Source organism: Mauremys reevesii, linkage group 1, assembly GCF_016161935.1.
Source record: "Mauremys reevesii isolate NIE-2019 linkage group 1, ASM1616193v1, whole genome shotgun sequence".
Classification (NCBI taxonomy): Eukaryota; Metazoa; Chordata; order Testudines; family Geoemydidae; genus Mauremys; species Mauremys reevesii.
Window position 1 is genome coordinate 314,543,058 of NC_052623.1, and position 18,534 is coordinate 314,561,591.

Consider the following 18,534-nt stretch of genomic DNA (forward strand, 5'->3'; position numbering starts at 1 on the left):
CTCCTCCATTTTTGGTGGCAGAGGGAAACTAAAGCTAGTGAGTAGCTGTGCATATGGAAGAGTTGTGCTATAGGCTTTCCCTTCCTCCTGATAAGCCACATGGCTGGAGTTCTGTAAGTTGACGAGGAGTCTAGGAACATAGGAGGGGCAAAGAAGTATATTAAAGTAAACCTACTACCTAATGTAGTTTCAAAGCAGTAATCTGCAGAGGAGCTGAGGATAAAAACTTGCCTTGTACTGTCCTTGGAGAGGATGGGGCAATAGGGACAGGGAAAGAGAGGTCTCTGCACTACAACCCTGAAACCCGAAGGGCTATAGTTCAATTTCACACGGAATCTAGGACTCTGACTTTTCTAGGCTGTGTCCCCTTTACCCCATCCCATCAGGGGAGAATGCTCCCCATTTGTAACAAGAAGGTATGGAAAGAATTACAAGCTGTAAATTACTACAAGAATCAACTGTGTAAGTTAATACTTGTAACATCAACCATGTATGAGGAAATACTGGTTTTAGTAACCAGGATGGAGAATGGGTAGAAACACTCACTGAAGACACAAAAACGCACACATTGAGGAAGATACTACGCAGAGTTCTCTAACATACATATGGAGCTGTTGTAGTAAAGAGCTGTGGGCATGTAGAAACATGGCAGCAAACTTTTCTGAACCTTTACCATTTAAATCCTTTTGAGCACCAGTAAATCTGTATCGGTTGTTATCAAATGGTGTTGAAAATGCTAACACTGATGTGTCTGGTTGGGGGAAGAGATCAGTATAGCCATGTTTGGATAGCATAGTTCAAGGGAAAAAAATCCTTGTCCACAATAATCTGGAGAGCTGTGCTAGAACCTTGTAACCAACATCCCTATTTATATTACACAGTTCTAGATAATATGGTTTTGATCCCTGTGTAAACATGGTAGCTTGATCTGGTTCTAGTCATCTCAACCTTGCTCAACAGATTGTTGTGTTTATGATCTATTCAATCTTTACAATATTGAACTACAAAGAAGTTTTACTAAAACTAAAGTGCGCCATTCAAACGTTAAATATTTAAATGATATCTACTGTTTTGTAGCACTGGATATGAAAGTATTCACTGAGGTGGGGTAGGAAAATCAAACTGATGCTTCATGATTACATGCTTGACAAGAATACCTACAATATTGTTGTTGGTAAACAAATAAGAAATAAAGGCATAGTAATCACAGGAAAATATTTTTTGATGTGAAACTATATTGTATTATAAAATACAGAATGTCTTCAGGGAAGTCTACTTAAGTTGTCTTAAATATTTTGATAAAATGCCTTTGGAAAAATAAATTTCACTATTGTTGCAAATACATAACTAATATACAATATAGCAAACTACTGAAGATGTTCCACATTCATAAATGGCAGCTAAATGGGCAAAGAAACTAGCAATAAGTACTAAGCAATAAGAATTATGGTTTTATTTCTTACAAAAATGAAATATAAAAACAAAACTTCGAAAAGCTTTATACTTACCAGCCATACCCATTTTGTAAAGAAAACTTTTAGATACAAATAAATGTAATTGGCTGGACTGAATTTGTAACCTTTATTTTGTTTCTAAATGAAAGTATTTATAACATTACAAAATTTAAACTCTTCAGAAATGAAGCTAAGAATTTAATGTGCTTATTCAAATATCTTTTCTTACTATCAATTGGTTTGTAGCTCCATACGTTGAACAGAATCATATTTGAGAAAAAAGTCTGTTAGAAGTATGCATAAAATCAGGCTTTCCTTAAGGTTAATTTGGTGATAAGAAAGAGAAATCCAAAGCCAAACAGGGTTACTGCTGCCCTTTTTATTAATCTACTTTTCCAGGTAGGTGTTTTTTCTAGGGGTCGCACACGAGTGGGGTCATTCTTCTGTCCATTTTGAAGCTGAAATTCATGTAAATATATAATTCAAATAGTTAGTGTATGAGAACTTCTTAAGTACATAAAGGCATTTCAGACAGTACATAAATGTAGGTATTTACGTTATTTTACTCTTGTTAAAGTCTGGGCTTGATCTTGCTTCCATTAAAATAAATGGCAAAACTTATACAGATTTCAATGGGAGTAGGAGTGGGTCTTTATCTTATCTATTTCACAGAGAGATACTATAAAAATAGTAGAAGCATGAATACCAGCACCTTTTTGTAAATAAACAAAATTCCTTAAAGGCGAGTCAAAACTAACAATTGTTAGAAAACATCTTGAACCATTATAACAGTAAAACAACCCTGTGATAAAAACAATAACAATGTCCAATATTTGATCAGGGCCTATGCTATTTAATCACAAGAGTCATGATTTGTAAAAATATATTTAGTCAAAAAGAGGCTTTCAATGACTTCCCTGTAACTGCAGAGCTATAGTCAGCATATAGGCGAGATCTTATGTTTGTAGGGTCCTACGCACCTTACAAGATTGGGCCCACAAATAACAACTCTATCCTCGTAAAGGCAGAAGGTGAAATTCTGGCTCCATTTAGGTCAATGTGAGTTTTACCCCCAGAATATTAAAATTATTATAAAACTGGCTAATAGCCACATATACATTTTCACAAAGTAGTTATATATTATAGCTGTTAACTGTGTATTTAATGAAATCTGGCAAAAAAATGGAAATTTTATATATTAATTATATTTACTAGATTTAAAAAATGAATTTTAACTTAAATGTTTTAGAAATAACTAATTTTCACACTAAATGTTATTTCATTTGAGCTCTCTATGTCAGTGGTTCGCAACCTGTGGCCCATGTGACATCCTCAGGGTCATACAGGTAGTATACATATTGTGTTGATGTGGCCCACATGACACAGAGAGAGCTGCATATGCAGCCCACTATGGTAAATAGGTTGAGAACCATTACCTATGCCAATTCAACAACAGACAATAAAAATGTAAAGCAAAAAAGTATGTTTAAATGTTAAAAGCTGTTAAAATGTTATTCAGAATGATACTAAATGAGCAGATTATATGATGTAATGATTATAGTTGTAATGTAACAGGAATAATAATTTCTAAAATATTAAAAGTGCCAAATGTTTAAAGAACATGGCTAAAGGTTCTAGTGAGAGAATGCGTGAATTCGATGCACATGCAGTACCATTTTTCACTTGAAAGTGCAACTTGTCCTTTAGGGTATGTCTACAGTGTGATAAAAGACCCACAGCATGGCCACGGCTGGCCTGGGTCAGTTGACTCAGGCTTGTGGGTGTAGGGCTGTGGGGCTATAAAATTCCAGTGTAGATGTTTGGACTCTCGGATCTTGGGCTTCCCTCCAAGCCTGAATGTCTATACTGCAATTTTATAGCCTGAAGCCCAAGCCCCATGAATTTGAGTCAGCTGACCCAGGCTCTAAGACTTGGTACATCAACATTAAACATCAACTATAACTGGTGAGCTGGGTGCGCAATCACCTATTTGCACATGTATTTAAGTACTGCATACACAAATGTGGGCATGCAACTGCCATGCAGTTCTTTGTGGCAGCTTCAAATGTACTCTCACATATTTGGTTCTAAATGTTTTATAAAGCGAAGGCTGTTAACATTCATTTAAATTTACCTAAACCACTAGACAGCATTAATAGTATTATATTCACTGTCTGACTTCCACATGACTTCATTCAGCAACAGATTCCTTTCTGACACTGATGCTTCATTTACTGAATCTCAACACTCATTCCTTTTACCAGCCTATTACTTAAAGTGATCTTGTCTGACAAGAGCTTGTCATTATGTTGGTTTGAGAGTGAGTGATGTAGTGCTAACATCTAGCATTGACCTCTCCCACCCTTTTCTTTTGACACCTCTACAGACATATCTGGATTGCCTCCTATTCCATCACATAAAACCCTAACATCTTCCTCGTGAGTCAATATTTCCATACAATACCTTAATTATGTGTTCACAGAATGGCGTTTATACTGCAATAGCTCTTAAGGAGCATAAGGATATCCCCCATTTTTAGCGTCCTTTCCTCTCCCCAAGGTTTCACTCATCTCTGCCTTTCAATACAAAAGGGATGGCTACAGCTTCTTATAGAGCCTGTCAGCATTGTTTTGGAATTGTCCAGATGATTCACTGCTGAGTGATGCAAAGCAACAGTTACCCCACCTCTCAACCCCAATTCCCTGCTGCCTCCACATAGGGTGACCATATGTCCTGTTTTGGTCAGGACAGTCCCTTTTTTAAGCCCTGTCCCAGCCTTACCAACTTTTTTCCCCCCTCTTTCAAAAGTGGGTATTTGTCCTGTTTGCTCTTGCTAACTTGATCAGTTGGCAAGAGCAAACGGGACAAATGCTCACTTTTGTCAAAAAAGCAGGGTGTGGAGGAATGGGCAGGGGTGTGTGTGGCCAGTGATACCAGCCTCAGCCTTTGGGAAATACAGTTGCCCTATCTAGTATGTGCGTCACTGCTCGCCCAAGCCCTGCCTGCCCCCGCATGGGGCGGTGGTGGCGGGCTTGGGTGGCGGCTCGGGCCTGGGGCCCAGCCCCATGCAGTGTCCCATTTTCTCTTTGAGAAATACAGTCACTCTACTTCCAAATATCTTGCAACTCCTTTCCTTTGCAGATGTTCAAACTACAGTTTTAAAGATAATTTCTGTGACAGTCTGACGTGCCACCACTTGGCTGGTAGGGCAGTATGTACAGAATTTGTTTATAAGAAATCTGTCTATGGCATTTTGTTTAGTATATTCATTAAGACACATACCCACCTTTTGCATGAGGTCCTTTAGTTTGCTAACTTCTTCACTCAAATCTTCAACACTGCCAACCAAGTCCTCACAAACTTTAGTGAAGCTCTGGGGTGGACCCCACTCGAGTACTATCTATTAGAAGTTTTACAATGTTATTTAAAATCTGGAAAAAAAACTTCTGATCTTTATATAATTGCTATTAAACCATGAACAACAATTTCTGTAAAATGCTTATACTCTGTACCGTATGAAATTGATGAAGAGACTGGCACAGTACATAGTTCAACTTAGATTACTTACATAGTTTAATAGATCAAGCCAGTTATTCAAAATGTCATCTTACCTCACACAGGTCAACTGGTAGGCAATATTGCCTGAAGGCCCCCAAACATCCCGAAAACATTATGCAAGCTCAAGATAATCAGACTATTTAGACAAGCAGTACATATTTCTATGCTTCTCCAGAAGTGTAAACAAAGCGAGAAAAACAACTAAGGCCTGGTCTACACTAAGGGGGGGGGGTGGTCGAACTAGGATATGCAAGTTCAGCTACGCGAATAGCGTAGCTGAACTCGAAGTACCCTAGTTCGACTGACTTACCCGTCCAGACGCGGCGGGGTCGAACTCTGCGGCTCCAAGGTCGACTCCGCCACCGCCGTTCGCGGTGGTGGAGTTCCGGAGTCGACCGGAGCGCACGGGGAGTTTGAACTATCGCGTCTTGATTAGACGCGATAGTTCGAACTCCGAGAAGTCGAACTCAATGCGTCGACCCGGACAGTGAGTATAGACCTACCCTAAGACAGTCTAACCTTACAAAATATTCTCTACTTTTTAAAAATTTTGATATTTTAAATATTGTTGTGATAAAATCAAAACACAAACAGATTATTTTTAAAACACAACACCCTACATTTCCAATTACATGGTTTGTGCATGACATAGCACATACTGTTGTGTTTCAGCCTTCCCCTGCCCTTTATGGAACTTTTCATTTAAATATTTAAACTCTTATCAGCACAAGCAAAAAGGAACAGAATTTTTCTTCTTAAAAATTTGACTGACAAGATTTTTTTTTAAATGTTGTAACTTAAAGTGGTATTTCAAGGTACAGTACTACTGGCAAGAATGTTATCTAGTTTACATAAACTGTATGATAAAGGAGAAAGTTGTATATAGACATCCATTACTATTCATTTTCTCATTTATTAGCTAAACTCATAATCCTCCCACCCTGTCCCAAATCAGTCTTCATTTTCCTTTGTTGAATACCTTGTGAGAGTTTGTGGGTAACTGGCTAACTATATTTTGCACAGCAGTTGTAAGATGACCACACTCTCTATTCAGTTTCAGAAGAAAAGTGAGGAACTCATCACCACTATAAAAACAAAATAAGAGAATAAGATATGCAATTTAATTAAGAAATAAAGTAATATTATTTTATTATTACAAATGCACAACTTCCCATAGAGCTCTACATGTACTAAAATTCAGTAAGCTTATCTATTTCCCCATAAAAAGTTTTCTAGAACACTATAGCTATTAAAAACAAGTTTGAAAGTCTGAACAGTTCAAAATCCCCTAAATCTTTAGCAATGCTGAGTTTAATTTCCATTAAATCTTTGCTTTTCCTCTTTACCCCGTCTTTTACACCTACCAGTGGGAAGACCCCTTATTTGCTACATAAAGGAAATATTAAGTGTTCCCTGTTATGCACATGAATTTATAACATTATGGTCTTTTGTGCACAATGATAAAACCTGCGACCAATAATCTTACAAGATCAAGTACTGGAAGTCTCAGGTCCATTTTATGTTGATGTATGAAATATTCCTGGTCTACAGCTTCTATAATCAAGGATGACATGGAGAAGTTGATATCTGATCGGTACATGGAGTGTGGGACCTTACTGAATGGGGGAGGCAACCTAGTCACAGATGATGTGGAAAAAGCTGAAGTACTCAATGCTTTTTTTGCTTCGGTCTTCACAGACAAGGTCAGCTCCCAGACTGCTGCACTGGGCAGCATAGTATGGGGAGGAGGTGAGCAGCCCTCAGTGGTGAAATAACAGGTTAAGGACTATTTAGAAAAGCTGGACAATGCAACGCATCCCAGGGTGCTGAGAGAGTTGGCTGATGTGATTGCAGAGCCACTGGCCATTATCTTTGAAAATTCGTTGCAATCAGGTCCCGGATGATTGGAAAACAGCTTTAAAAAAGGGAAGAAGGAGAATCTGGGGATCTACAGACCGGTCAGCCTCACCTCTGTCCCTGGAAAAGTCACGGAGCAGGTCCTCAAGGAATCAATTTTGAAGCACTTGGAGGAGAGGAAGGTGATTAGGAACAGTCAACATAGATTCACCAAGGGCAAGTCATGCCTGATGAACCTGATTGCTTTCTATGATGAGATAACTGGCTCTGTGGATATGGGGACAGCGGTGCACGTGATATACCTTGATTTTAGCAGAGCTTTTGATATGGTCTCCCACAGTATTCTTGCCAGCAAGTTAAAGAAGTATGGATTGGATGAATGGACTATAAGGTGGATAGAAAGCTGGCTAGATCGTCTGGATCAACAGGTAGTGATCAACAGCTTGATGTCTAGTTGGCAGCGGTATCAAGCGGAGTGCCCCAGAGGTTGGTTTTGTTCAACATCTTCATTAATGATCTGGATGCTGGGATGGATTGCACCCTCAGCAAGTTCACAGATGACACTAAGTGGGGAGGATAGGGTCCAGAGTGACTAGACAAATTGGAGGATTGGGCCAAAAGAAATCTGATGAGGTTCAACAAGGACAAGTGCAGAGTCCTGCACTTAGGACGGAAGATCCCATGCACTGCTACAGGCAGGGGAGCAACTGGCTAAGCAGCAGTTCTGCAGAAAAGGACCTAGAGATTACAGTGGATGAGAAACTGGCTATGAGTCAACAGTGTGCCCTTGTTGCCAAGAAGGCTAACAGCATATTCAGTTGCATTAGTAGGAGCATTGCCAGCAGATGGAGGGAAGTGATTATTCCCCTCTGTTCGGCACCGGTGAAGCCACATCTGGAGTACTGCATCCAGTTTTGGGCCCCCCACTACAGAAGGGATGTGGACAAATTGGAGAGTCCAGTGGAGGGCAAGAAAAATGATTAGAGGGCTGGGGCACACGATTTATGAGGAGAGGCTGAAGGAACTGGGGTTATTTAGTCTGCAGAAGAGAAGCATGAGGGGGGATTTGATAGCAGCCTTCAACTACCTGAAGGGGGTTCCAAAGAGGATTGAGCTAGGCTGTTGTCAGTGGTGGCAGATGACAGAACAAGGAACAATGGTCTCAAGTTGCAGTGTGGGAGGTTTAGATTGGATATTAGGAAACATTTTCACTAGGGGGGTGGTGAAGCACTGGAATGGGTTACCTAGGGAGGTGGTGGAATCTCCACCCTTAAGAGGTGTTTAAGGCCCAGCTTGACAAAGCCTTGGCTGGGATGATTTAGTTGGGGTTGGTCCTGCTTTGAGCAGAGGATTGGACTAGATGACCTCCTGAGGTCTCTTCCAACCCTAATTTTCTATGGTTCTATGGGGATTCTGACCAGCATTAAGAAGCTGAACACAGGGTAAAGTGAGGTATCCAATCTAAAATGTGGTGGATAGAGGAGTAGGGGGTATCCAACAGTGCTGCTCTAGCCCTGGATTTGGCACACCTTCTGTACTGAATTTCTGTAAGTGACCTTGGGAAAGACCTGAGGCTCTCCAATCTGAAGGAAACTTTCACTTACTGTTCAAATACAAGTGAGAAGATGGTACTGAAGGGTGGTTGCATTAAGGTCTCCAAGAACACTGATCTGAATGCTCACATCATTTTTTCTTCTTAAAACCCCCAGCCCCTTACTCTGTCCCCATCTGACTTGTTTTCTTTCATCCCGCTTTCAGCATACAACAAAACCAAGGAGCCTCAGATGTAGATCAGAAAGCTTGGATCTTTTTAGGAACTATAGTAGAACAACCGCTGCTCACTTCTGCCTCTTGCAGGGAATGCCATACGGGCCAAACATGGAGGTGTAAGATGATCTAATGCTGCCATTTCTTTATCACAGGAACCTCTCGGGATCTGAACAAAACCTTTTCTCTAAAAGATCTACTTAGCCTAGCTAACAAATTATATGAAGTGGCAAAAAATTTATAGGGCACATTGCGGGACTACTTCTGCTGGTGAAAGGACAAGGAACTGCAAAAGGGCTATAGGTAATCTTTTCTTAACTAGTTTGCTAATATTATATTAATATCCAAGGCTGGTACATACTTATCCCTACATGTTATGCTACTGTAGAATGACTGTAGAGTAAGTCAGGGTTCTGTGATTTCCATACTACATCTGAGGAAATCAATACCATCTAATGCACTATAAGACACACAGCTACTTCATCTAAAATAATGTTAAAGGCTAAAAATGATGATGGATGGTATTTCAAACCTTACCATATTCATATTTCCAATACCCCCCTCTCGCCTGGGTTGCTGGAAGCTGAGTCCTAAGCCAAGGCACAGTGCAACATTCGCACATTTCACCATTAAATCATATAGCATGGAAACAGTATGGAAGGAACTCTGGTCTGAGAAAAATACTGAAACACTGTACTGGTCCACTTCAAGCATGTGTGTTCCAAGTTCCAGTAGAAACACAGAAATTACAGTGAAGTCTTCCTAAGTGTAAAGTATTCTGTTCATTCTGAAAATTATATTTTTGTAAATATTAGGTCTATATTTATATTCTGTTGTCTGGTATTTCACAGAATTAATTTTTTCGCATGAACCCATTTGACCGTGGTCACACTATTGCAGTGAGTTCCCTGTACTGGTCAGAGTGTGGTTCGTGGTACGCAATACAGTGTAGTGTTGTAAGACTTCTGTAATGCTTAATATAGAAAGGTGGTGCTTTCAGCATCTCTGTTAAAAATATATTTAAAAAAGATGAGACTTTTGTTTACTTTTTGATGAAGGTGGGAGAAGGATGGAAGGAATGGGAGCAAAACAAAAACTATTATCTAGTTTTATTTGGTAAATTGCTATGACTTTTAATCCTTCTGGAATGGCTTTCTAGAGAAAAATAACCCATTAATTTTAAGTAAACATTTATTTTGGATAAAAATTTTGGACGAAATAAAATGATCCTAACTAGAGGGCAGTTTGAAAGTTTCTCATACATGTTGAGCACCTGTCAAGCAAGTCTATCAAAGGGACTTCTTTCCATCCAGAAGATAAACTTTATCAATGGCTAGAATCAATGATGACATCTTTTGTGCTTTGCCACAAATGAATACTAATTATTTTTGTTATTTTGTTGAGAATCATTCCTAAAACAAAATATGACAAAGGCATAAAACCAAGTAGAACACTTACCATTACCGTATCTGTTAAAATTATTCAAATATTAGGAATGGTTATTAGACTTACCTTCAGCACCTAGTGGAAAAACCCTTAACAATTAAATTAAGTCATGTTGCATACAGAGAGATAGCTGTTGCTCTGACACTTTCCCTTGCACCTCCAACAGGAGTTCAGATTTTCAGAAAAATAAAGGTATCCTATTGCTTTAGAATGCAAAAGAAAAAAGTTAAAATATGAGTTGCTAAACAGTGCAAGAGACCCTGTGGGAGTTTATAATCAATCAGTTCAACATTTTCTACTATGTTAGTTTTTCTATGACTTAATGACTAATATTCCTCCTTTTAGAATGACTTTGAACAAATGGGAAGCAAAATCTTTATATAACAGCATGTAAACATAGCCTGTGATTTAACCACAAGGTCAGATTCCTAGAATACATGTGTCTAACAGTTTTATTTAAAAAGTGTAACACTTCTAATAATTGAATTTGTGTCATATTTTGTATACCTCACGGCTCTGAATTAGTGCTTTGTTTCTTGTAATTCATGAACACATGGAAAGCTACATTAAGCTTTATTATTTCTTTTAACTCATGAAAACACAGAAAGCTACAATAAGGTTTATGGATACAACCGTTGATCTAATAACATACATTTTGTGCATTTCACGTATATAGCATGTTATTTAATTAAAAATCTGTAGTGGGGAACAGGTTATCTATATTTTAGACTCCTTTTCTAGACAGCCAGTATACTGTTCTTTTTTTTTATTTTCCACTCAATTCTTCATAATTTATATTTTAAGGATAATCTGCCCAAATACATTTATTTTAAAAAATACAGCATCTCTTTGGCAGCACTATTTGCTTTTAGAATAAAATGCATGAAGCCTAATTGAACTAAATTCTCTTAAACTCATGCTCCTTAAATTAACCTTTGAAGAAGATTGTATGTAGTGTTGTTGTAGTTATGCTGGCCTCAGGGTATTTGAGAGAGAAGGTGGGTGAGGTGATATCTTTTATTGGACCAACTTCTCTTGGTGAGAAAGAGAAGCTTTTGAGCTTTTCTTCTGTATATGCTTGAAGAAGAGTCAGTCTTCTGTGGCATTTAGTACAGAAATATACATACTGTCTGTGTGGCCCACGCTGACACACATCAACAGTTCATTAATGTGCTCTGATTGCAGAAAATGTTGCATTTGTCTGTCCAGAATCCCTCAGTGTTGAGCTGCAGTATTCTCAGGACTAGCCTGATGGCTCCAATGTTGGGGGATGGAATTGCATCAGGAATGTTGTCTTACAAGTGACTCAGATTCAGCCCTAGAAAGGACTTTGAATGCGGTGTGCTGATTGGATCATCAATTTCCCCGATATGAACCAGATACACACAGGATGCGTGATGAGAACACTGGTCCATTTAACATTACATTCAGATGCTCTAGAAAATTTTTTTGTCTCCATACCATCATGCATCATCCCGGTCAATGAAGCTTTCAGTGAGTGTTGAGGAGCCATCTTCGAAGCTGCATGTGCATCCATACTGCGCACCTGCCATCTAGTCTACATTCCGTGCCTGAAGGCTGAATGTGCTAAACTGCTCAGTCAGTATGAATCAGGGCCGCCCAGAGGAGGGGCCCCCATGAGAGTTTTTCGGAGCCCCTGGAGCGGGGTCCTTCACTCGCTCCAGGGACCCCGGAAAACTCTCACAGGGCCCAGGCCCCCGGAGTTGCTTCTGCTCCGGGTCTTTGGTGGTAATTCGGCAGTAAGGGGTTCTTCCGCCCCGGGACCCGCCGCCGAAGTGCCGGGTCTTCGGCGCACTTCGGCAGCCGGTCCTGGAGCGGAAGGACCCTCTGCTGCCGAATTACCGCCGAAGCGGGGGCCCCCTGCCACCGAAGACCCCAGGCCCCCTGAATCCTCTGGGCGGCCCTGGCATGAATCCTCTGATGATCCATATATTGCTGACCAGATAATTGAGTCACTGGATGACTAGACAGGCATGATGGGAAGTGATGACTCAGAATCTAGAATTCTCGCTCAAATCAGAAATGCTGGAACTTGATTCATTGTCTCAGAACAGCTCAGCAACCACCACCCCTAAGCCACCCACCTGTTATGCCAAACCAAGCTGTCTGCCATCTGCTGTATGTGTCAAAGACCCCAAATGTCAGACAAATTCATGATGAATGGAAGAGGTTCCATCTGAGAGATGCCACTTAGCAATATAGAGAGCTGTTCACAGCCACCAAGCTAGACAAAATTCTGAGTGATATTAGGAGTGGCACTGTTGCTGGCTATGACAACGTATTACTAGAGTTCCTGATGCACCTCAGGACTTGTGTTCACCCATGGTTGGTACAGTTCTTCATGTGAGTGGTCAATGAAGAGCAACTTCTAAAGATATGGCTATTTAGACATTAGCCCTGCCCAGATTTCTCTGTGATATTGATGCAGCATGAAAAATGGTCTGCAGCTGATGTCAGAAACCAGTCTCTTATAAATGACCTGACCACGTGTGTACCTGGCTTGATTTGCCACGCCGCTCATGGGTCTTTCTGAACTGATTTTGTATGGGCCAGGGTCAACGTGCAGCCAGCCTTCATACCTGCAGTCAATGAGAAGATCCCACATGCAGCTGTGGCCAAGGACAGACAATGATGACCCATCACTGATGACAGCCCTCTGACCAGATTTGATGGTGGTCTGAGGACTCTACACTTAGCTGAGGAGGCTGCTGTCAATTGGCTTGGCGAGCACTACCTCTGACAGGAAGAAGAATGCACTTTGATTAGTTATTTTTCAAAGAGGACTTGATCAGAGCACGGTAACAAACTGTTAATGAGCATCAGCAGGGTCCACAGGGAAAACTTAGTCCTTGGCAGGCTAGCGAAGGATATATTCACACCACAGCTTGCCTCCATCTTAAGGGCTCCCTCAGGGGAAAAATGACTTGTTTTCTATCCTGTTTTATTACTGCTCTGAGATGGCATAGAATCTTAGAGACAAAGAGCTGTTTTACTGATTTGACACATGCCAAGTTCACTGTATATCGTCAGAGTCTTTATGTCTCCCAAGTCTCTGCGGAATAGTTTGGCCCAAACCAGTCTGCCATTCAGGTAGAGAATTATGCAGACCACTTCCCTTCCTGAGGGCCACTGCAATTACAACTATTGTTTTTGTGATGTTCCTAACAGACCAAAAGTGCAAGTGTTCTTGACCTTTGGAGGTGGATTTGGGAACCATTGTACTTGTCCTTGAGGTACTGCTGAATTAGAGTGAGGCTGTTCAGACACGTTTCTGACCTGGCTCACAGCCCTGGCTGTGATAGTTCTGCACAGGACTGAGGTGGGGGGGAGAAGCAGGAAGTGCAGAGCGGCTATGCTGATGAATGCTGTGGAGTGGAATGGAGGACAACAATATTATAGTAGGGTTTTTTTCCAGCTCCTATTCTAGCTATATATAGGTACAGATTAGATAAATACAGAAGAAAAATATATTTAGAATAAAATGGAACAGGGAAAAAGAATTTTTCTTCAGTCTTTTTTTTTTTTTGTTTTCCCCTGCTCCATTTTATTCTGGAGCTCACTGAGGCTGGAAGAAAACTGACATCTCAGTCAGAGATGCCAGCTGTAGCTGTTTCCTGTGAAGCAGGAGAACAACTGGGAAAGCCTTCCCGCACACAAGACAGAGGAAGAGAGAAAAAAACATACTGCATCCCGATAGATGTGGAGGATCTCACATATTCAATCAAAGTGATGGCAACATCATCACAGAAAGTAACAGCAACTTAGCCCTCAAGTAACACAGATCCCTATAATGGGCAACTACATTATCTGAATTATTGTAATACTGGTGTTCCTCAGTGTTTGCCACCATCTTTCATAATTTAAGGCTCAATCCTGCTACTAGCACATGTAACATGATACTCTGTTTCAAAGAATTACATCTTTATGCTATAGTAAGCACTGCAACCATATTTTCAATATATATTTATGTAACTGAAAGATGACATTTTACCTGAATTCTAAGTTCATCACTTCAGGCAACTCTCCAAATTTTACTTCTTCCACCTGCAGCTCTTTAACAGCATCTAGGATTTTCTGTTGGTCTCTGGTATTTGTAATCCCAATCTAAATTAAAAAGTTATTTTAAATACATAATTGTGTAATGTTTAAAACAGACAATAGAATTAAAAAAAGCTAAAAAGCTAGTTTTTTAAATTTTAGAAGTACACAAAATATAATTATTTATACATACAGCAGCACAGAACCTTTCATCATGGAGGGTCCCAAACACTTTACAGACTTAAAAATTTACCAAAAAAGCACACTGAGGGTCACTTCAACTAAGTCTACAATATAGCCAAACTACTGAAGGTGAAACATGGCAACTGTTTAATAACGCACAGCACCGCTATATAATTAGACTGGAAGTGATGAATGCCTAATTGAAATTGCACAGGAAACACAGGTAGACAGAATGTAATTACTCACATTGGCACTTGGCCAAAATGGGATATTTCTAAAAACTGCCATAGGATTTTCAATAATCACAAATAACTAGGGCCTCTGTTTTAGGTGTCATCTGAGGCACCTCCAGCAGTAAAACGCTCCATATCATCATACTGGTTCAGTATTAACTCAACAGGAAGAAAGTCACCTAATGAATCATCAGCACCATTTCCTGCAGAACCTAGGTATTCCTGAGAGGTCTAATCCAGCTACTCACCTAACCCAAACCAGTTTATCTTGTTAACTAAAAGTACATTAAAAATGACAAAGACCACGAGACTGCTTAGAGTACAACTGTAAACAGCAACCTATATGTTTACCATAGTCTTGCTCCCCAAGAAAAAAAAATACAAATTAACATAACGACACCAAAAAGCATACCCAAATTTGTAAGAGTCTACTATTCTTTTATAGACCACATGCTAATCATTTGGAATTTCCATGTGGTCCATGTATGACCTAAATACCTCTGGATATTTGGAAAATAATAAAAGAATTTTATAAAAGAATTCCAGGTGGCATAAAGTATCTATATGCATCTGGGTAATAGCTATCAACTTATGAGAGACATAAATTGAACGCTTCTATACGGAGGGTGACTATGTGTGCCCCCCTCCCTGCTTGTTCATATAGAAAAGGGTAGTTACATTGTCCAACATTATCAGGATGTGCTGGGATTGTATGAATGGTAGTAATGCTTTGCAAGCTTCTCGTACTGCTCTTAGTTCTAGAAGATTTGTGTGTATTCTGGCTTCCCAAGGTGTCTAAATGCCTTGCGTTGTGTGATAGTCTGTGGCTCCACAGACTATCAGGGAGGAGTCCATAATTATTGTCTTGTCGGGTGTGGGGGATAGAAAGGAAATTCTTACACACACATATCCAGGGTCTCTCCACCACACCAGGGATGTACTCACTTCAGTGGGAATTGTAACTATGGTATTCATGCTGTGTTTGCTCAGAATACCTACTGACCAGAGCCAACCTTGCAGAATTCCCTCATGACAGCAGTCCGTGAAAAGAGATGGGGAAGGAAGTATGGGGGAGGAACTCGCTGGTATAGCTAGAATAGATGTTATCTAGCATCCACTTGTCTGTTACTGCTGCCCAGTTTTGGGAAAATTTTGCTACGTGTCCCCCTAAATGGGTCTCAGAATCATGTGGAGTTGGCATTGATATTGACTTGTATTTCTCTGGCATCATGTCAAAAATCTCTCTTGGTTAAAGAGTGAAGTTGGGTAGCTGTGGATGAAGTGGAAGACACCAGGTAAATTGGACTGCATTTTTTATTGTTTGCAAGGTGGCACTGCTGATAAAATGGTTGAGGTAAGGGCCTTGGTTTGTATTGCTGTTTATGCTATTTTCTTTTTGGGGCAGGTGTATATACACTAAGGAGCAGAGAGCTACCCTAGTCTCTTTCAACAAGTGCAAAGACTTGTTGGTCTTTTTGGTGAAAAGATCAGTCTCACAAAAGAGAAGTCCTCAATCGTATTTTGCACGTCCCTGGGAACCCCAAAGAGAGTAACCACAATTACTGCCACATCACAGTGGCAGTCACCATGGATCTCAATGCTGTATCAGCTGCATCAACTGTAGCTTGTAAAGAAGCTCTGGTTGCTAGTCTGCCTCATCAATAAAGGCTTGAAATTGAATCCTGTCAAGGAACTTAGAATAGTTAAGGCGATAATATATGGCGAGAAGAGCTTGATAATTTGAGATCCTAAAATGCAGGCTGGTAAATGTTAAGACCATTTTCCCCACAAGGTTAAGACACTTTGCCTCGTCTTTAGGGAAGACCCTTGCTGTTGCCTGGATCTTTCAGTGGCTGCATGGACCACCAAGGAGTTTGGGGCAGTGTGGGTGAAAAAGAATTCTGCTCCCTTAGGCAGGACAATGTATCACTTCTCTGCCCTCTTAGGGGTAGGGACACAGTTGGCCTGGCATATGCCACACAGCCCTTGTAATCAATTAACAATTCAAGATGGCTGACACTTGTAGAACCATGATGACAGGGCACCAAACTACACTGGTCTAGTTACTGGACGGCTGTCCCCTAGCCTGGTTACATACAATTCTATTTTATAGACTTCATCTTAACTGCCTTCACGTATTATGCTTATTGGAATGTGAGCACTACACGTGCTTAGTTGAAGACCCACCTAAACTACAAACTGGCACTGTGTTGTATGTTGTAACTGGGTCAGGAAACAATCATGTTGACACTGAGTACCCCAACTCAGTTGTAGCTGAAAATGTAGATGAGCCCTGGGAGTCAAGAGACCTTGGTTCCACTCCTGCCTTTTCCACCGGCTCTTTTTTATAATGGGGTTTTAAGTTAGACTTCTTGCACGCCCACTGAAGACAGCATAACTGTGCCCCACAAGTATAACTGAGGGCACAATTTGGCCCACACTATTTTTATAACTGGTGACAAAACACAAGTAGAAAATAACCTAGACTCCAACTCAGATCCCATGCTGCGGTTACAAATCTAGAGTAGCAGTTAACAACCACACTTTAAAAAGACAAATAAGCTTATGTATTTAGCTAGTTGGCTTAAAAAATAAAGCATTAACACCATACATACACACTACTTTTACCATTCTTTAAAAAACAGCAATGATTTATGGCTAGCCAAATAATCAAAGGAATAATCAACAAGATATTACCCTACTTAGATAAACTTTTAGTCATCATATGGCAATTCTAATTAATAAAATGTAAGCTAAAATGAAGGAATGGTGACATCTCAATAATTGCACTAGACTGGCCTCAAACTCTAGGATCTGCCTGGTGATATACCCCACAGATTGATCTTTAAAATAGCGTACAAAGGGCCGTCTACATTCAGATGCCAAGATCTTGAAAGCAAATAAGAATTCATCAGATTTCTGAGAGAAAAAGTTATTGATCCCCTTATTTTTCCCTCTAAAAATGTTTGTAAAGACATACAAACAAACAAAGGAATATAAAAGAAGTGAAAATAAATTCGAAAGAGTTCTAAAACATTAAACTGACCTGTATAAAATCATCTTTTCTCATGGTCAAAAGCTGTCTTAAAGCTATATCTTTTTCCTGTATGAAACAAAAGTTTCACTTAGCAAATATGGAAATTTAGAAGAAAGACTACGAAGAAAAAAGTTAGAAATGTAGCTATACAGGTTAATTACCAAAGAAGCACTGTAAAAATTCTCAAATGTATTCATAATACAAAAAATAACTAATGCATATACCTAAGCCTCAATTCCTAGGAAGTTGTAACCGCTATTCTGCTAAAAAACTACAGTAATAATCAGAGGAACACCCTCGCTCTGACTGGCCAATGGGACCACAGAGGGCCCACTCCCTCCCCTGTTCTGGGGGTTCCCCGACCCTGGTGTGCTTTCCCCCAGCCACTATGGTGGGAGGCTGGGGGGAGATCTGCCCGGGCAGCTTTTGCAGGACCAGTGCTTGAGTGATCTGGAAAAGTGTACGTGTGTGTGTGGGGGGAGGCTGTCTGTCATAACTAGAGAGCAACCTTTTGGCTTATTTAGTCTCACAAAGGAAGGCTAAGCAGGGCTATGATTGCGCTTCATAAATACATTGGGGTAAATGCTAGGGAGGGTGAAGGGCTGTATAAACTATAGGACCATGTTGGCACAAGAATAAATGGGTGTAAACTGGCCATGAACAAATTCAGGCTGGACATTAGAAAAAGGTTTCTAATCATCAGAGGAGTTTCTGGAACAGCCTTCCATGGGGAGCAGCAGGAGGCAAACAACTTAATTAGATTTAAGGGCAATAAGAAGTTGGATTATATGACGGGATTGCTTGCGATGTAGGGAGGTAGGTCTCACTTCCAGTTTGTCTTCAGTTCCTAAAGCTCATGCTTCAGGGTTTCAGCCAGCCACCAACAGGTGTCAGGAAGGGATTTCCCCTGCCTCCCTCAATCAATAGAGAACACGCACAG

The 18,534-nt window shown here is 40.2% G+C and overlaps 1 protein-coding gene across 2 annotated transcripts in view; it reads right to left on the reverse strand.

Annotated features, from left to right (window-relative positions):
- Positions 1-1,428: 1,428 nt before the first annotated feature.
- The window catches only part of ASZ1 (ankyrin repeat, SAM and basic leucine zipper domain containing 1), a 104,528-nt gene continuing 87,422 nt past the window's right edge, over positions 1,429-18,534 (reverse strand). For both annotated transcript variants that reach the window (XM_039508761.1, XM_039508849.1), the window contains exons 9-13: positions 17,604-17,660; positions 14,095-14,207; positions 5,992-6,097; positions 4,741-4,854; positions 1,429-1,912 (exon numbers count right to left, since the gene is read on the reverse strand). In XM_039508761.1, coding sequence (XP_039364695.1) covers positions 1,760-1,912; positions 4,741-4,854; positions 5,992-6,097; positions 14,095-14,207; positions 17,604-17,660 — 543 coding nt within the window. In that variant the 3' untranslated portion in view covers positions 1,429-1,759. The remainder of the gene's footprint in view (positions 1,913-4,740; positions 4,855-5,991; positions 6,098-14,094; positions 14,208-17,603; positions 17,661-18,534) is intronic.